Source organism: Habropoda laboriosa, unplaced genomic scaffold, assembly GCF_001263275.1.
Source record: "Habropoda laboriosa isolate 0110345459 unplaced genomic scaffold, ASM126327v1 scaffold212, whole genome shotgun sequence".
Classification (NCBI taxonomy): Eukaryota; Metazoa; Arthropoda; class Insecta; order Hymenoptera; family Apidae; genus Habropoda; species Habropoda laboriosa.
The window spans coordinates 2,729,791-2,750,569 of record NW_017100509.1 but is presented as its reverse complement, the minus strand read 5'-3'; the positions used below and the strand labels follow the sequence as shown (position 1 = coordinate 2,750,569).

At 37.0% G+C, this 20,779-nt stretch overlaps 1 protein-coding gene across 1 annotated transcript in view; it reads left to right on the top strand.

Moving 5' to 3' along the window:
* Positions 1-20,779, top strand: part of LOC108576178 (lachesin-like) — a 61,423-nt gene that overhangs the window by 25,047 nt on the left and 15,597 nt on the right. The window contains exons 3-4 of the mRNA XM_017939121.1: positions 455-640; positions 9,475-9,558. Of these exons, the coding sequence (XP_017794610.1) occupies positions 455-640; positions 9,475-9,558 (270 nt within the window). The remainder of the gene's footprint in view (positions 1-454; positions 641-9,474; positions 9,559-20,779) is intronic.

The following is a 20,779-nucleotide window of genomic DNA, read 5'->3' as shown; positions in this document are numbered from 1 at the left end:
ACGAGTACCTAATATGTTTTCTGCGGAGAACAAATCGGAGGACAGAAAATATTCTATACCGTCGTCAATTTTAACCCTCTGACAGCGTTAATAAAATATCTCGTCTCTTTCTAACTTTCTTCCTAAGAGTCTCTCTCGAGTTAAACTGTTCGTTACTTAACGCACTGGCCGAGTCTCACTCGGGAGAAACTGCCAAAGGGTTAAGCGAAGTTTGCACAATCAGACAACGAGATGTTTTGTATAAAAATTTGATTACCGTCGAAAAATTTAGTGTAATTACAAAGTCTTTATTTCTGTCAATCAAAAAATTAGTTAACGAGCTTATTTTATGAGCAAGAATCGCAAAGAAACGTGCTGTACTCCTCAGTATTAACACAATTAACACGCTACATTTTCAATAGAATCATTTTTGCTAAATCCGTCATATTAACAAGTGAATAAATCTCTTTTGCAGGTCGGCTGGCTGAAAGTGGATACCAAGGCGATCCAGGCGATCCACGATCACGTGATAACTCACAATAACAGAGTCTCGGTGTCTCATAGTGATCACACGATGTGGAAACTTCATATAAAGAGCGTGCAAAGGGAGGACGAGGGCCTCTACATGTGTCAAATTAACACAGATCCGATGAAAAGTCAGGTAAGTTCATAACGTGATATCTTGAAAATTAATAGCGCAACGTGTGTGACATCGAATATCAATTTAAGGTGAAATATTACACGATCGATAATTATTGGAAAAAAAGGGAAAATAAGTAAATTTAAGTGCTAATTACTTTTCACCGAGAAGCTACTTGAAAAGTGCAGTTTACGATCTAATATTTGCAACAGGAAATCCGACTCTCCCTCAAGTAAACATCAATTAAAATCTGAGAAGAAATGACGCGCCTAGATTAGCAAAGGCGCAGCTGGTTATCAGACGCGTTTAGTTGATTGCTATTTCGAGTGTTTTCAGTAACTAAGCGGTCGGAATCAGAGCTTTCTGCGTGCTCAGTTTAGTCAGCAGGACGAATCATGGTAAGCCGAGAAACTCGGTGAAATAACTAATTGGAAACGGCACCACCGACACTATTTAGATCGATAAAGTTCCGGGATGCATGTCGGTTGTGGGGCACATCAATTCCAATTAGGTGACTCTCTACGGTTTCTCGATACCATCTTTCGTACAGTATCAAATTCCTTTGTCGCCAGCAGTTAAATCTGCATACTTCAATTCGTACGCTGGTATTTGATCCGCGCGAAACAATATTTACCGGAAGCCGAACCAACGGATCTAAAAAATAGTTCGAATCGCTGATAGATAAATGGGACCTGAAGCACCTGACTTGCTAGTTGTATCAAACCTTGTTGGATTATTTCTAAAGGACGCTAAATAAAATATATCGCCTGAGAACAAAAATGTCTCAACGTTTTTTCGAAACAAAGACACTAGTCTTAGGAGTCAAGACACTCTACACTGCAATACAATAGCATATAAACAGTATAAGAGGACCCCAGCTTTCTTTCTTTGGGTGTCCAGAGAACAGTTCCTAAGAGCTATTTGTACAGAAAAGACTTCTTTTCGAGACGTGTTAATAAAAGTAAATTCAATATATAAAAGAAATTTTTATTTTAATAAACACTTTGCACCACTGTTATGGCGACACGCGAAATTACTTTGGAGAACTTCAAAATGTAAAATTCAGAATTTTTTGCATTTTTGAAATAATGCAAATAAACATAAGAAATAAGAAATTACAATTTTAATTTTTTTCAAAAATTTCACTGCGAAAGTATACCGAAGTTGCTGATTAATCTTATCAAAAAATGCTCGGAGCACAAAAAAAAAAAAAAGACAATTATTTCGTTGACAATATATCCCATTTAATTTGCATAAATGTAATTTGTGCACCGGTTACTTCGCGAAGAGTAATTACAAGCAGCAACACAGATAAAGTATTATTGTTGAGTTTTGTAAGCTTCGCTAATATTTATACAACTTTGGTATGCTATTAGGGAATGACGTTAATTAAATTTTTAATTAGTCATCTACGGTGGAAGTAGGGAAAATCGTCCAACGAATGTTCTCGTTCTTCTAACTGTTCCTAATGTTTACGAACGCGTAACGATACAAAACCCGCAACACTGTTAACTGAACAATGGAAATTCGCGCGTATTACCCATGATGTTACAATCTCTGCAAGTATGGAAGGTATTTCTCGAGGAGCTGTAGAAGCATGGCATACCAGGAAACTTAACAAGCCGTCTTCGCTAGTTCAGGAATGTCAGCTCTCGTTCATGAACATCTTGGAAATAACGCTTAGGTTTTAACCATTTTCCCCGTAAGAAAGCATTCACTCCATTAGATGCTGCCTACGAGACATCGTTCAAGTGTCGATTAACGATTTTAACGAAATTTGCATGCGACATAGTATTCGAAGAAATATTCGACACGAATTTAAGGAAAAAAATTCCTTCAATATGAATTAAAGTAAATAGCTATCAGGAAAATGTACTTGTTTAAATAAAATATGAAAAATGTGCAATTTTACACAGATTTTTGTAAGAAATTTCGGTTCCATTCGTGTGTAAATTTGCAAAGAAATAAAAGTGAAAAATGAAAATTTTCTACTTCGATCTTTTCACGTTTTACATTCGCTAGATTGGCACGATTGCTAGTAAAAGATTGACATTTAAGTGATGTCCCTCTTGTTAGTCGCATAGGAAGTGTGAATTTTTCACGGTAGTTCTCGACGGATTATTTGACGAGGTGAAAAATTCCTCGAATCCCGCGGATTTATCTCTAAGAAAGTTAAATTCCCTTATCGCAGGACCATGACACACGAACCTGGTGATCTAAATGTGAACGTAAAATTTGTATTTTTACCTATTCCCCCGGCTTTCTCTCTTTCAGAAGCGTGGAAGGCAAATAACCTTGCATAAAATTGACGAGCAGCGAGACGACCCATTTCCTTTCCACGCTAAAAATTTCCACGCACTCGTGAACACGGAATTCACGGTGGAATAAAATTTCGCTCTTGGAAAAAAAGGCCACAATGCAATCTCGATTCACATAAAACCAGGAGAAAAAAAGGCATTCCTCCAATCAATCCCTGACGTCTGACGTAAAATAAATTGGCAAGCAAACGAGTGTATCATTTTGCTTAATTTTTTTTTTTTTGCAATAACTTCCTCGAAATAAAAAGTAAATTATTAATAAACAGTATGTTCTGTTTATCAAGAATAGAACTGTTTCTTCTATCGGTGTTTTGTTAAGTGTTCCATTTCTATTAAGTGAACTATAATTTCTCATTTTTAGGACGAAACCATTCGAAAATTCTTCCAAAATTTCTACCTCGCGAGACATTTACTATTACAAAGATTCTTCAGCTTGGTTTAAAAACAGGAAAGAAAAACAGAACATTTGTGCAACATAAGCTGTGTCTCCTCCTCCTAAAACGAGTCTTTATTTATGGGACAGTGTTTGTACACTTCCATTGCAATAGGTGTAAGGAAGATTCAGTTTTCCTGAGGGTGCGAAGAAGTGAATAGAAGTAGGACGCTTAACGAGCTATTTTCTTTAATGCACAAACGTCACCTTTTATTCCTTCGACTTTCCAACAGGCAGCCGTTCTTTCTGGTGTCGAGACACGGTTGCACCAACAGACAGGACAGACACACTACTCTGCAAAAGTATACGACCCTCTTTTTTCCGCCCTTCGAGCCGTCTCGCCTTGGCAAAGTGTGATATGGCGCAAGATAGAGTCGAGTCTCTCCTTTGAGATCTAATTTTCCGACATTTCAGATTGAATCCAGGCTTCCATGTCTGTCCAGGAATCTCCTCTTCCCACGAAGAAACAGTAATCTTAAATAGTGCAAGAGACGTTACGGAGGTTGCCAACTTAGAGGCTACCTCCACCCGGTTACCCCCGTCCCCTTACAAGGTCTCTAAGTAATGAACGCAAGAAACAGCGCCGAAAATGCCTTAGTCAATCGGTGGGAAACCCTTCTCTCGCTTGAATACAGCTTTATTCTGTCTCTTTCGTTCCGGCGTTGTCAAGCAAACCCCAAATTCGTCCCTTCCTCACACACACGACCATACTTTTCACTCAATCATTCGTTCTCTCGCACACTCACACTCCCTCTCTCTCTCTGCGTTTCACTCACTCATTCACTTGTTCTCTCACTCGTTTATTCTCTCACGCTCTCTCTCTCTCACTCACTCTCCCTCCACTCTCTTTTTCACTCACTCTCCCTCCACTCTCTTTTTCACTCACTCACTCTCCCCATCTCTCTGTTTTTCACTCACTCACTCATTCACTTGTTCTCTCACTCGTTTATTCTCTCACGCTCTCTCTCTCTCACTCACTCTCTTTTTCACTCACTCACTCTCCCCATCTCTCTGTTTTTCACTCACTTTCTCACAGGCTCACTCATTCAGTCTCCCTCTCTCTCTCTCTCTCTCTCTGTTTTTCACTCACTCACTCACTCTCTCCCTCTCTCTCTCTCTCTCTGTTTTTCACTCACTCACTCTCCCCCCCTCTCTCTCTCTCTCTCTCTCTCTCTCTCTCTCTCTCTCTCTCTCTCTCTCTCTCTCTCTCTCTGTTTTTCACTCACTCACTCTCTCCCTCTCTCTCTCTCTCTCTGTTTTTCACTCACTTACTCAGTGTCTCACGCACTCATTCTCCCTCTCTCTCACTCACTCACGCATTAATCACTCATTCCCTTACTCACTCTCTCTTCTCCCTCTTTCTCCAAGTCACAGACTCACTCTTTCTCCCTCTCTCTCACTCACTCACGCATTAATCACTCATTCCCTTACTCACTCTCTCTTCTCCAAGTCACAGACTCACTCGCTCCCTCATTAACTTTCTTTCTCCCTCTTCGCTCCTTTCCTTCGTTGCGTGGTAAAACTCGACGCCGTCATTCCACAGGGGAGAGTTCTATGAGCAGTTTCGTTTCGGCTAACCGTATTTCCCTGCTCGTTTCCGTGCAACTCCAACGTGGCGGCTCCTTTCGAGCACGCTTGTCGTGCCGACCGCGCGACTAACAAAATGCGCCTCGGGATGAAATATGTTTACAAGAGAAACTGGTGAAAGGAAATCTCATCCGGTTGCTTTGCGTAATACGTTTAACTGCGGGGGACAGTCCCTTTAATTATTAATGTTCAACGTAGTTTCGTCAGGATAAATGATATCAAGGAATCGAGAGAACTTTAAACTCAAGTGTCAGATTTCTGCAGATATCCACGGACAACTACGAACTTTTAAATGTATTTAATATTCGTTGATAAAGACGATAGGCTTCTTCCCTTTCACCGTCTAACTTCACATTCTTTTATCATGTTAATCAATACCAAAGAAGCTAATTGAACGTCTTCCTTCTCTCATTGTATAAATATTATTCAAATTAGAATTACAGCCAAGTATTATCAATTTTACAGAATTTTTTAAATAATTCGTTGCTTTATTCATTTGAATAAAATTACGATGCAAGATAATTCAAAATTACACAAAGCAAAGGAATATTTTATTACACAACAATGCTATACACCCTTTATTTAATCAAACGAAATTCAAGTTAACTACCTTTACGCATAAATCATAGGGATACTTCTAAAGTAGCGTACGATAATAATTTTCCTTAATAAAGCAAATATAAAATAATTTTACGAGGAAATGTTTCAGGAAAATTTGAAGAAAAATGGCTGCGTAAAAAAAGAACTCTCGAAGGGTGCAAAGAAGTATAGAGAAATAATAAGAAATCTCCGAATAGTCTGGTTGCCCACTAATTGTATTTCCTTCTAGTTTCCGTGCCGTCTCGACGGATGTGATTCTGTTTCAACGTCGGTTTTTTATAATTCACCTTGCACGAATAGTGGAAACATACTCTGTCACGAACTCTGTATAATTAGTGTCAAATTATCGAGCGATATTTTCCAAACAAGACTGGATTAAACAGCTGGATAATACGCAAAGGATAATTAAGGCTCGCGCATATACACGTTAAATACGGACTTCAAATTTTGTAAAGATCCACTGCAAGAAGTTTCGCAGAACATTGCATTTTCTGCTGTCGTTAAAAACGCTCAATTTAATGTACCTTTAACGTTCGTTCCTTTACAGCTTTTAACGAGGTCGTTGCTCGTAAATGAATTAGTTTAATTAATTCTGTGTATCCTAATTTTAGTGGGAAAAACATTTAACGAAATCATCGCACAGTGTGCGAACTACAATTTATTTACGAATCCTTGAAATTTGAGGACGAATGTGCGATTTGTTAGAGAATATAATGTTTCAATTATTATTTTTATGTAAATTTAGAGGACAGTTTTTTGAGATGAGAGATCTCGTCTCCTTAAAGGTGTTTTAAAACTTTTCACTAAATCCAGATTAAAGTATTTCCCAGTACGTCTATCAAAATTATCCCTACGACGGTCGTCATTTTTCTTTCGAGTTTGATAAGATAAACGCACCCTTTAGGATCGGATATTGACGCGATCGTATAGTAGACTGCTTCCTGTTTTAATAAAACCAACGAGTAAAGAAATAACAGAAATATAATAGGTGATGTCGAATTATTTATGATAATTATTAATCGGATTAATTTGCCAAATTAATTCTAATTGATTTTCGAATAAGTCGAATTCCACAGTGGAAGGTCCGAATTTTAAATTGAAGCCAGGTTAAGAGATTTCGATATCCAAACTAATTTCAGTGCATTTCGATATCCAAAATAATTTAAGCTCAGTGCATTCCGTAGAATTTCAAATCACCCAAAAATATCGAATCACAAATAATACACGAAACTAGCATATCTTCTCTAAATAGCTCCGAGCACAGTTACTCGGATCGAAACTTTCCCAAGCCTACTCCCAAACAGCTCGCCTCTTCGCAATGAATTTTATTCGACAATAACCACCGCGAGTACTCTTTAAATTTTGATACCGCGACGTGCGTAAAATAAAGCGGACGTTGCATTTTCCAAAGTGGATCTGCAATTCTTGCCAGGAATTAATAGGTTCGACCAGCCGCGGTACTATCATCAAGACGAACGATCCTTTGAAAGCCGATTACAAGGCGCAGCCGTTCCCCGACTTACAGCCCTAAACAAATCGATCGATCTCAGACCGGTGTTTCGATTAACGTGCATATTTATCAACATCCCCGATAGAGTTATTTCCAAGTAGGCAATAATTAATTTATGGAACGAGGAGAAGTTTCATAATTCACTCGTGACACCAGGCAAGTTTACCTCCTTGGGCACGTGTCTGCCTGTCACTGCGAACTGTCATGCAACAGGGACGAGGGATAAGAGAGATGCCACTGTCGAGAAAGACAGAGAAAGAGGGAGAGATTGTGCGAGAGAGATGCGGTAGTGTTCGCTTCGCCTCCGGAGCGAACGTATTCGTTGAGACTGTTTTAAACAGTTCGGTGACTTGCGAGACAACTCGGTTATAACGATTGAAGTTTCGTCGTAGCGTAGATTACACGCTCGTAATTACGTGCACACCTCGCGCACGAGCGGGTGCCTCCACATTCTGCCGACTGTTGCCTGGCTCCTTTAAACCGCAAGTGGTGTGGAAAGATATTAGAGTAGGGCCAAGTCCCTTTCCCGACTCTACTGACGTTTCATGGTTTGACGCACGACCCACATGGAGAAGTCCAAACGCAGACCCGAACTTCACGATCTCCACGCGAAATTGTGACAGTAGGTATATACGCTAAATAGGGTAGTAGCCCTCTTATTCGCTGGTAAGCGATGCTCCTGACGTCCTCGTAAGATCTGCTATGATTGTTTGCTTACACCAGCGAGACGCGATTACTCTGGATTGTTCGAAGCGGTGCATGGAAATTGTGGATATTGTTTGGGTGCTGCTTATTGCTGAGTTTTTGAAGCTGAGGATTTAGGTGGACAGGGGTGAGTGTCCCTAAGGAAAATTGTGACAGAGGGAGAGAGAGAGTGTTCTGTAAGAGGAGCCGGTGAATAAAAGGTGGTCGCCGGGGTCTCCCATCAGCAGAATCGAAAACACACCGCAAATGCGTAAAGAATGAGCTGCTTTTGGTGATTCAACCCTCTTTCTCTTCTCATTCGTTCTTTCTCTCTTCTCTCTCCTCTCGTTCTTTCTTTCTCTCTTCTCTCGTTCTTTCTTTCTCTCTTTTTCTCTCCTCCTTCTCTCACTCTCTCGTCAGGAAAAAACGAGACTCGCTTCGTTCTACCTTCTCTCTTTCATTGCTCTTTCTCTCTCTCGCCTCAGGAAAAAGTGAGACTCGCTTCGTTCTATTTTCTCTCTCGTCTCGAGAAAAAAAAGAGACTCGCTCCATTCCACCTTGCATGGGAGCATATCCCACCCCGAGCCTGTTTGCGGCAAGCGCTTTAACCAGCGATCGGGGGGCACCGAGTCGAGTGAAAAATTCGAGCGCGGACTGTTAGGCGACGCGACATCGTTCGACAACAACCGCGTTGACTGTTACTTACTCCATCGCGCACGGTGGCGTGTCGTTAATTAACGAAAAGCCGCGGTGCTCATTGGCAGCGGCACCAGTGGGGCCTCTGCCCGCCTGCTTCCACAGCAGCCAGCCCCCGTGATATGTTGCTCCTGCTTGCCCGTGCAAGCGCGGGGCAAGGGTGAAGGGGAGAGGCCGAAATACAGCCAGGATTTAGAGGCTCTTACGTTATTCAGTCCTGCTCGCGGAATGGAGTAATGTGTACGGATATAATTTAGAGATTCGGTAAGAAAGGAAATTTACTTGATGCATTGTGCAGCCGTTAAGCGTATCATTAACATTAAATTCCGGCTCGGGTGCGTGTGCACGAAAATATATCTTGTGCGGGACGAGTTTTGGCACGCCCGCTAAAATACGGTTCGGGGGAGAGATGTAAGGTGGAGGCAGCACCCCTCTGCAATTGTACAGCTCAGTTTCTCCATCCGGGGAAACGCGAGCGGCCTCCCCGTAACTTTACATACTCTCAGGTTTTTCGAGATCGTTAACGGTTAGGTTACACCGCGTTCGGATTCATTTATTCGAATGGAAAGTTGCAACTTCGTTAGAGTAACCAGTTCCTGTCTACCTGTATCGTGTGAATTTTCCTCGATTCTGGGTTTCGCGAGATTTGGTTTTGTCTAATCAAGTGTATATCACCGTCGAACGAGAGTGTGAGCTTAGTTTGGGTTAGTTTAAGTAGTTCTGTTTTGTAGCGATTTCTAACGTTACTTCGCGGAGTGAATTCATATTTTCAAACTTCAGTTTTTCTGTCAACTTGAGATGGTTAGACAGATTTAACGAACGAGCGTGCATATAAAATTCGCGTCAATTCTATTGGTTCGATATCGAATCTGTGGAATAGGTCGGTGTGAATAATTATGAGGGACAGCTGTCTTGAAAAATTAAAGCCTCTTCCTGTCGTAATATTCACGTGTATGTGTACACATACGCGAATCAAATTGGAAATTTTGCTGGAAACTAATGAAAAGTAATTTTTCCTTTCTTTCAGACAGGTATGTTGTCGATCACCGTGCCACCAGATTTTATTCCCGAAGATACTTCGAGCGATGTCATGATTCACGAAGGAAAGCAGGTAAATTAATACGGCATTGTTTAACATATATTACAGTCTACGTAAATTTTTCTAAATACTTCTCGTTATAATCTCGTTATAAATATTTCTCAATCCGATTCAATTCGAATTCCACAATACGAGAAGAAGGATCTTACGAATATTGCTAAGACGTCTCAATAACCTGTTGCATGTGTACATATCACATGCATCGTGTATTTCTAAAACATACATTTGGCGTAATGTGTAAATATTTCCCTTTTCCCGGTTTTCTTATCAAAGCTGATGCTGCGATGCAAGAAGTACTGCATTTTCCAGAGAATTGTCAGCGAAATGTCTTTAAAGATACGTCGTGCATACTCTCTCACTTGTAAAGTAGAAGCCGGCGAATGTAGTTATTTGCCCTTTAAACTTTCATTCTCATTTATCACAATCCGGACTTCAAGTCAGAAAATTAAGAAATTTTTCTAATATTTGGTCATACTTTTTGTAGCAATAGACTAGCCTAATCCACGGTTAAAATTTCACCGTTATAAACAAACGTAATTTTTTAAAAATTTTGAAGTGTAATTTTTTTCCTAACTTTAATCTCTCCTCAGATATTCCACTGTTCTCGTTTATATATTGCGCTCTGTACACAACAAACTAGAATTACACGCAGAAACCATAAGTACCATGCAAGATTGAACGATTTCGTAGCCCTGATCGTCGAAGAAAATTTCGAGACAGACACTAGGCTACGAAGATTAAGTCACGTGGCGAAATTCTGTAGTCATAGTTTGAATAAATTGTGCTTATATCGCGTTAGTATTCAATTTCTGGCGAAATTCAGTAATTGAAAGTAGTTTGCCTACTAAATTTCGCGCAAGCACAATTAAAAAGCCGCGCTGAAATGACGACGTAACTCACCGTAATGTAGGAACGCTTCAGAACTGTAAATTCATGTAACAGGGGCAAAAGGGAATTTGCATTAACTTTCGTCTACATTGTCGGAAAATCAGTTGCTTAATTAGCAGAGAAGGAATATCAGTAGGATTTACTTTACGGCCGTTTCACTTATACATTGTACGACAGACTTTTCTAATTAGGAAATGTTCAAAAATAATAAGAATAAATTGACGAAATGGTGAAATTGAAATAGTTATTGTCGTATTTGTGCAACTGGTGTGTTAATTTTATCATTGCGCATATAAAAAATAATATTTCCATTTAGAAAGATCGATTTTGGTGTGCTTCGTTCGTTAATAATTATTGCAATGTGTCTTCTAAGGAATGTGCACTCGTGTTCGTGAGTATTAAGACACTGACTGAATGTGAAGCATACTGAAATCTATCAAAATTTACTAAACTCTACAGGCGTCTACTGAAATCGTCTAAAATCTGCCTACAGAATATGAAGCAAGCCTCATTGTCGTTTCAAGTTCAATACAAAATCATTTAACACACAAAAGTCACTAAAAAATTACTAAAATTCTAAAGAAAAATACTCATAGTGCAACAAACGCAAAAATTGTTGCAGACGTGTAATACTAACTTCGTCCGGGAAATGTAATTTCTAAACGAAAATATTCAGTCTGGACGAGTGCAAAAATTGTTACCAACAAATAATACTAACTTCGTCGAAGAAATGTAATTTAAGTCGCACAATACTTTCCACAGAAGCACGATACTCACGGAAATATCTTACAATCTGACAAAATTCGGTAACAATTAAAACAGAGCCCGATCAAACAAGCCAACGTACAAGGTAAAAAATTTAAAGAACCAATCTGAATCGAGAACAGCACACTTCGAGGCGAAAAATAACTGAGAATTTGATCAAGCGAAGAAACAAAGAAACATCACGTCTACCAGAATAGTATTGATCTGATATACGATTGCAATGCCGTATCGCAGCGTGGCCAGAGTTAGGCTTATCAAAAATGCAAACTTCAATTCCGATACCCGCGAATTCGCCGTTCGAGCAGCCACTCTCTCGTCTCGACGTACATTGAAATAAACGAACGATACTTTTTCATCCGGACGATAAATATTGTTATTAATGGCACGTAGCCGAGCACGCTTTCCACGTCCCCTGTTCCGTGTTTATAAAAATCTCGTTGCGTGTCCGAGATTCCCTCTATTCTCCTCCCGCGTCACGATACGTTTCCTACTTTATCTGAATTTCAATGCGACCCGGACTAAAACTTTTCGAACTCGTTTCCTGCGTCACACGAGGACATTTAGGATACCGGCCTACCTCGGTGTCCTTAATTTAAAATTGATAAGGTCGGCGATCGCGCGCGGCGTGGATCCTAACGCGGAACGACAAAATCGAGGAAACGATCGTTTCGGAACTGGCTTGCTTTCTTCGAACGAGAAAAAGATTAAAAAAAGAAAAGAAAAGAAGGAACTGTCTGTACGTCGAACGAATGTATTTTAACGTGGACAAGAAGCTGATCGCGGAAATGAACGACATTCTAAGTTGATCGAATTTTGCAGGTAGATACGCAATGTGATTCCGGAATCAATCGAATTTCACGTGGTTTTCCAAACCGTGCAGCACGGTAGACACGCTTTTGTTCTGGAATAAAACGCGCGGCCAAAAGGGCAAGCATTTACTGTTGTTCAATGGTAAATTGATCACGATCTGATCACGGAGACCCGATATTCTTTAAGCCAATAGGGGGGAACTTTATCTCGTTTGGCGGAACGGCGAAATGAAATTACAGGAGAACCTCGATTATTCGAACTCTGCCTCTCTTATTAAAGCTTCCTGCACTTGTTTTGAGTTCGATTCCGTACAGTGCTGCTGTAATTAATTCACACAGAAGTTGATTGAATTTATTTTAGTGTTCCTTTAACCCTTTAACGCTACAATTTGAGAAATTTAGAAAATGATCGTTTTTACTTTCTTTTTAATGGTTTTCTAGGCTATGAAAATAGATTTACCAGGATTCGTGATGTTGTCATTTGTTTTTGCTGTAATAGAAAGGATAACGCAATATGGAAAATGATAGAAAATAGTTAACCTTAAAATTTGCTCGTACTATACTGTTAGAGCCTTTTGGTTTACTTCTACCTTAATTTAACACTTAATTTTATACTTTACGCACTTCCACCTTAATTTTATCTTTTACACTTTTCCATCTTGATTTAATAAACCGAGTTTCAAAACAGTACGGTCGAAATAACAAATCGTAGTCAGTCCGCCATGTTGCGCGTTAAAATCTGCCGTAGCGAAGAGGTTAAACGTAATAGCACTTATGGAACGATTAGTTGGTATGTGAGACACAGCAGGAGTCCAAAGATTTGTTTATATCAGCAAACGAATGCTCATTCGTCCCGCACTTCGAAGAATTCTTCCCACACTCAGCATTTGTTTACGCTTGTTTGGACTTGACTTTTGTCGAAGTGGGGGGACTAACAAAATGGACGACTAGTGTATATAAATTGTGGAAAATTTTATTTCTGGACAACGCATATGACTGCCATACAAATTAGAAAAAATTCTATCTACTTAAATTTTCTCGTAAAATATTTATCAATTATGGCATGAATTTCTGTATATATTATAAATTACGCACCTAACCACAAAATACGAACAAATCAGAATTCTAATTTTTCTAGAATCGTATTTTACTAAAGAAATCTGTCAAGAATCTCTCATTCGAGTTTATAGATTTAGGATCAGGAGAATTAGGTTCATTCTTTATTTTATTTCAAAGTGTATCGAACACCAAACGTGACGAGAAGGATTCTAAAACTCGAACGATCGACTATTTCACTACCAACAATACGACGCATTCCTAACCTTCTTGAATTGCGGCTCGACTGTATTTTCAAGCGTTCCCATTGCTTCGTTCGATTTTAGAACGTGAATGTATTCATAAGTAGAGTGTTAAACAGTACATTTGTCACTCACCGTATACCAGGGGACAGTCGAAGTCCTCAGGTCGTTCATCCGCGTGTCTCTCGAGTCCTTTCCGCCGTTGAGTTTTCTTACTGCACACACTTCAGCACTCTTAACACGTAAAACCGCGCGACGCGAACTTCACTCGTGCAGGCACGAGCTACGACTGTTCTCGAGTTTCTTGCAGATCCCTTAGTTCAATGTCAACTAATTTCTAGAATTCGAGAGCGACACGGTCGTCACGCGACGATACGAAGAAGTGATTTACAGACGGGAATGTATACAAAACATTGTTTGCCGGAACGAGCTCGCCGTTGAAAGTCGATACAGGTTAGAAATACTCGTGATAGCAGCCTCGAGAATATTTTATATTAGAATTTTATTATTCTTCGATTGTTGGTTATGTTTAACATTCATTTAGTATCATTTATATTAGTACTTGTTAGGGGGTGTTAATCGAATGCACTTGTTAACCCGGTAAGACGTATTTAACGCAACACTAAATACAATAGTATAAAAGAAAAAGATAGAGATCAAATTAACAAACTTCACATTATAAAACCACATGTCGAGAGAACAGAAAAAGCGCATCGCGTCTTCTTCTTACAGCGCGAACAGTGCCGCCAGTGGCCATGGACAGAACAACTCTTCGGTATTTATATGCGTTTCAAAAGTCATCCATCTTTCTATATTTTCTGTTTTGTGCGTAGTAGGTATTTTAATTTTGTTTATTAAGAATATTTTCATATAATATTCGAATTTTGTTATTTTTCAGGTGTTAGTTATGCTTAAAATTCATTTGGTATCATTTATATTAGTACTTATAGGCGTTTAAAAAATCATTCATTTTTTAAAATTTTCTGCTACATGCGTGTATAAGTGCAGTGCGTGTCCGTGAACCCATGTGCGACGTATTATGTAATTTCCTCTGTTTAATAAATTATCCTTACAATAGTGGGTGCTTTAATTTTATTTATTTAATTTATGGAGTGATAGTTCTATAGTGTTTTGTGTAATGATTTTTAAATGTAACAAGATGGAATATTTATACGTAAGTTAAGTAACTTTAACCTATTACTCTATTTATGTAAAGACAGTATGTACATAGATGTTCATGAAAATGGAACATTCGAACATTTATTTAAAATTTTTCTCAAATATCCATATCGGGTGTCTCAGTTTTTTCCTATCAAACTTTTATTCATTTTTTTGGTTTTTATGCACCATCGTGAAAATATCATGTTTTTAGCTTATTTCTCCAGATCTTAATTTTAACATAAATTAGATGTTAAATTAGAAACGCATTTACTGGTTCTCTTTCTAAAATTCTTCAGTGGTAGCTAATAATTTCTGATTGTAAAAGTACGCGTTCGGTAGTATTATTCTTGACGTGGAATAGAAAATTTAACGGTATATAAGAAACTACTGGGAAAATTTAATCTGCTCGCATGGCACACTTTCGCCAGAAAATTGTACAGGGGAGAAGCGAGCCGCGTTATAAATTCAAACTACTTATGGTTTTCTTTAACATGGTTCATCCTGAATGACACGCTCGCAATTTTATCGAGGAAAAACTTCCGAAACTTCAGCGTGTCTGTCAAGTTAAGCAGAATAATTATCAGATCGTAAAGCGTAACGATAGACCTTGTCACATGATTATGAATAATATCACGGGGAAAAAATATAAATTTCCATTAACTGTTGTCTCAAACTTAACTTCGAGCTGGCAGAGAAGCTAAAGAAGGTCCAACAGTAATTAACAATCGTGAAAAGTTTCATAAATTTTAATTTCATAATAGCTCGTCGTGGAAATTTCAAAGCTAACCTAACCTAAAAGACCTTGCGAAATTTTATCAAATATAAACAGTACTTTTATAATACTGTTACTTTTTATAAATTACAATTATTTGTCTCTATTCGTTCGATCTTCGAAATTTTTTATCAATCAATTGATCGATTAATTTAAATCAAATTATGCACAAAGTAATAGTCTGTGTGTATCGTAAAGTTTTCTATTTTTTCTTTTACATCTAATATATTATATTTCTACTACGTACATATACGATCAGAGTGCACTTTTTATCTTCCATACTTTTCTGGTTACTTTACTAAAGCTGTAAAAAGATAAGCCAAAAACTAAAGAGACTTCAAGCTTCTCTCTCGAATATAATAGAATACTTCATTCAAGTGCATTACGGAAAATCATTTACTTAACGCTTCTGCAACTTTTCGTCGTAATAAAACGAAACAGCTTATACACACTGCCGTTCAGAAGTATTGGAACACCTGTTATGTTCGTACAGAATGTATCGTACGATTTCAATTGCACTTCTTCGGCGAAATTAATCAACGAGTTTTTCTCGTAAGTAGGAAATTTGTGAGAAAAATAGAGGAGAACAAAGTTTCATTATTTTTTATGCACAGCACTATGATTTATGATTTTTCAAATTTGCAATGGTTTTTACATAATGATGTTGCCACGAATTTTTTTAAATTGGTAACTATAATTCTTTTTCTATAACACGAAAGCAGTTGTCGAGATAAATTCAACGTCTCAAAGCAAACTTAATTTCAATTATGCGTAGCATAATCAATGACGCGCTATCAGTATTTTATTTTTATGACAAGACAATATTAAATAGAAATATTAAATTAAATGTTAAATATATGTTAGCCTCGGTTATCTTATTAGAAGATGGACGTGTCAGAGACGACGCATTTAGCGGCATAGGTCTCTTGTAAAAAAACATTGTATCCCCAACGAGCGGAACCTTAGTCTGTCATTGGGGAATAGGCTCGGCGGCGTAAAAACCAATGGCAAAGGACCCGACGTCCTGTTGCCGAACACAAAGAGGACGCGTGCACGGAGCCGGTGGCCTGACGTCATCGATGCTTCCTGGCGCGTACAGAGAGATAAATATTCGGAACAATGGACCTCGCCACGAAGTGGGACTCTCCAGGAAGAGGACTGTGTCAAAAAGGCACCGCTCTTACCCGAGAACCTTCGGTGGAAAAAGAATTCTACATATATTAAATATTAAATTAAATACAGTTTATTCTCCACAAGTGTCAGACCGCAAGGAAGCTAAACTTGACACTCGTAGAGTCAGGGACTACGTTTTCGAGCCTCGCGCCCGCCTTTGTAGTTTGCCGAACGTAGACAAGGACAGCGAATAAAAGATAAGGATGAAACGTGAGTCCAGCCAACTAAGCGATTTAAATATCAACTTTTTTAATTTTACGTTTTTTATCCCGAAATTTTTCTTAACATATTGATGAGATTTTTCTGATGAAAATGACATCAAACACGACATAATTTGAACAACATTTACTTATTAACACGTTCACTATCACGCCAGATATTTCACTGTATTGAGATAAAACAGACGCCCTGTATTACATTACATATGTGTATTGTCAGTACAGTAGGGAAATGAGGAAAATAATACATAATTAATAAGTAATTATTTATTATTTATAAGTACGAATTATTTAACAAGTACGAACATTAATTATTTATTAACGAGGACAATGCAGTTTGTTAATAAATATTGACAATACTGTATTGGCAATATATATTTAATCGTCTGAACGCCTTTTTACTCTATACAGTAAATTCTCTACAAGTGTCAGTCCGCAAGGAACCTAAACGTGACACTTGTAGAGTCAGGGACTACGTTTTCGAGCCTCGCGCCCGCCTTTGTAGTTTGCCGAACGTAGACAAGGACAGCGAATAAAAGATAAGGATGAAACGTGAGTCCAGCCAACTAAGCGATTTAAATATCAACTTTTTTAATTTTACGTTTCTTTATCCCGAAATTTTTCTTAACATATTGATGAGATTTTTCTAATGAAAATGACATAAAACACGATATAATTTGAACAACACTTACTTATTAACACGTTCACTGTCGCGCCAGATTTACAGGTTGCTGTCAGGCGGCCACAAGAAAATACATTTTAAGCATAGGATTATAGTATTATGCTTTATAATTTTTTTTTTTCAATTGAAAATAATGTCTAGCTAGCTATGACGTTCAAAATTTTTAGTTGACAACATTTATTTTATTTTAATTATTCTAAACTGATGACCACCATGGCCACATCGAGGAAACAATCTAATGTTGATACTTATTGAGTGATTAATTTAATTTCATAATATATCGCTTTGGATGAATTACAAAAACAAATTGCTAAGAAACGAACTAGCGATGAAGCTGTTATTTCTGTACGCGATGCACTGATTCTAGTATTTACTAAAATTCAAAAATTCTCGTATAAATTCCGAAAATAGATTATTAATTACGGTAAACTACTGAGACGGTTTAATTTAGGGTGGGCATAGTGCACTCGTTCCAAATCAGCTCACAATATACAATAATAAATCAACTAACTACTTAACATGCAATTCATGCAAATTCCTTGAATGGTAAATTATTAGTAAACAAAATAGCAAGTCATAAAATAAATTCAATATCAGAGAAAATATATGAAAAATTTCAAATTAATTTCAATTGCTGGAAGAAAAGTAAATATTGATTGTTATGCTGTAACGATAAGCTATTCGACAAGTCTGAAGAACAACGATGACTAAAATTCAAATGTTTATTTCCCTAAACCTTCAAAATAATTTCGAAATATTTTATTCGAAGCGGAGTATTCCAAGTCAGTATCGATAATTGAAGAAATTATTTGATTGTATTTAAAAGAACCGAAAGGAGAATATTTAAAGTCTGATATTAAATGTCTAGCAAGTACCAGTAATTGGTAAAATGATTTATATTTGTTTTAAAAGGAAAATTTCTAATAGGTATTAGTTAAAATGAATTGTTATTCAGTCTACTGTATTGAAATTCTAATTGATTCTAATGTATACAAGTGTTACAAGAAGGCTGAGTGTGTACAGGGTGGACATAGGCTAGCTAGTAGCCCCCGACCACTCTATGAACTTTAACGTCTATACTCGAAAGTGTATCGTCAACACTAACACGTTACCCAGATTATCCAAAAATTGAAGAAGTTACTTTTAAAATTGAACATTCTACGGTGTTTCGAGAGATTTGATAATCATAGTCGAACCTTAAACGAACGTTCAAACGAAGAAAATTTTCCAAAAATCATTTCGTACGTTATTAATCGATAAAACAAAAATTCATTGTTGAAAAATAAATATTTCCTGAAAATCTTCATCTTCCATACAAGATTCAAGATTTTCCCTAATTAAGAGTAATTTCAAAAGATTATCTGTATAAGCTATTATTTCAATACGCGATGCACTGACTCTAGTATTTACTAAAATTCAAAAATTCTCGTATAAATTCCGAAAATAGATTATTAATTACGGTAAACTACTGAGACGGTTTAATTAAGGGTGGGCATGGTGCTGCTTTAGTTTGAAATGATTTATAAACACATAATTAACAGAGGAAAAACCGTGAAACGGCAAAACGTCTACATTCTAATTGTTATAACATGTAAACAGAACTTTAAATTTAGTGTAAACAGAAAAAATATATAATACAATTTATTTCACGGTATTGCAACAAATAAACGTTGAATCAATATTTAATTCGTATAAAAACAATTATTTAACGTAATAATTTTACCTTCACTATGGCTATTTTTAATCTACGACCACAGGTCAACCTGATTTCTAATCCTTACGAACTTTAAATTCAGTCTAAACTGAGAAAATATATAATACAATTTATTTCACGGTATTGCAACAAACAAACGTTGAATAGATTCTTAATTCGTATAGAAACATTTATTTAAAATAATAATTTAGGGTCGATTCGACAAGTGTCAGTAAAATGTAGGGTCGATTCGACAAGTGTCAGTAAAATGTAGGGTCGATTCGACAAGTGTCAGTAAAATGTAGGGTCGATTCCACTAGTGACAGTACAAGTGTTACTGTACTTTGTCCAGTTTGGTGGAGAATATCGTTTAAATGCAATGGAAGTTTACCTGTGTTTTTCTGAATTTCAAAAATTCAGGCAGAATTGTAAATATTATACTGTCTCGCAACGTATATTTAAGTAAATTAGGTTGAACTGCACAGAAAAAACAAACGGACGCAGCATAACGTGTAGTTATAGAACGATAAATTTAGTGTAAATATAGAAAACGTATAATATAATTTATTTCATGGTATTGTAACAAGCAAACGTTGAATAAATTCCTAATTCGTGTTAAAAAAATTATTTAACACAATAATTTCAGCTTTATTATGATTATTCTTGATAAATGACCACAGGTCAACTTGATTTTTAATCGTTATAATCTATAAATTCAGTGTGAATAGAGAAAATGTGTAATATATTTTATTTCACGATATTATAACAAACAAACGTTGAATACATATTTGATTCGTGTAAAAAGAATTATTTAACACGATAAATTTAGCTGTACTATGGTTATTTTTAATCTACGACCACAGGACAACCTGATTTTTAATCCCTACGAAATTAATTTAACCACGAGTAAGTAACGAGAACGCTAAAACCTATGTTTCCATTGAAGAATATTGTAAAAACGTATAAATTGTTATATGCAATGTTATAACAAATTGTCGGAAGTATAAATTTATAACAAAATTGTGAAAATTGATAAATTATACCGTGTTACGATAACGAGAATCTCCCGCGAAAATTTCCCGCGAAAATTTCCCGCCTGACCTAACCGACGATTTTGCTAATGACTTTGGGGAGAGGGTACCGAGGGTATATAAGGACCCCCCGATGTCCCGCGAATTTATTCACCCTTTATACTGGGCCATAGACACTTCGCGGCGTATTTTGACCTGAAGGTTCTGAGATGTGAATAGAGTGGTCGGGGGCTACTAGCTAGCCTATGTCCACCCTGTACACACTCAGCCTTCTTGTAACACTTGTATACATTAGAATCAATTAGAATTTCAATACAATAGACTGAATAACAATTCATTTTAACTAATACCTATTAGAAATTTTCCTTTTAAAACAAATATAAATCATTTTACCAATTACTGGTACTTGCTAGACATTTAATATCAGACTTTAAATATTCTCCTTTCGGTTCTTTTAAATACAATCAAATAATTTCTTCAATTATCGATACTGACTTGGAATACTCCGCTTCGAATAAAATATTTCGAAATTATGTTGAAGGTTTAGGGAAATAAACATTTGAATTTTAGTCATCCTTGTTCTTCAGACTTGTCGAATAGAATATTGAAGTGACTTTGAGAGGTTGCTTTTTCGTTACAGCATAACAATCAATATGTACTTTTCTTCCAGCAATCGTTTTCTTCGGAAACTCATATTGAGTATTATTTACAAAGATTGTTGTACATTAGTGTTTAATAAAAAT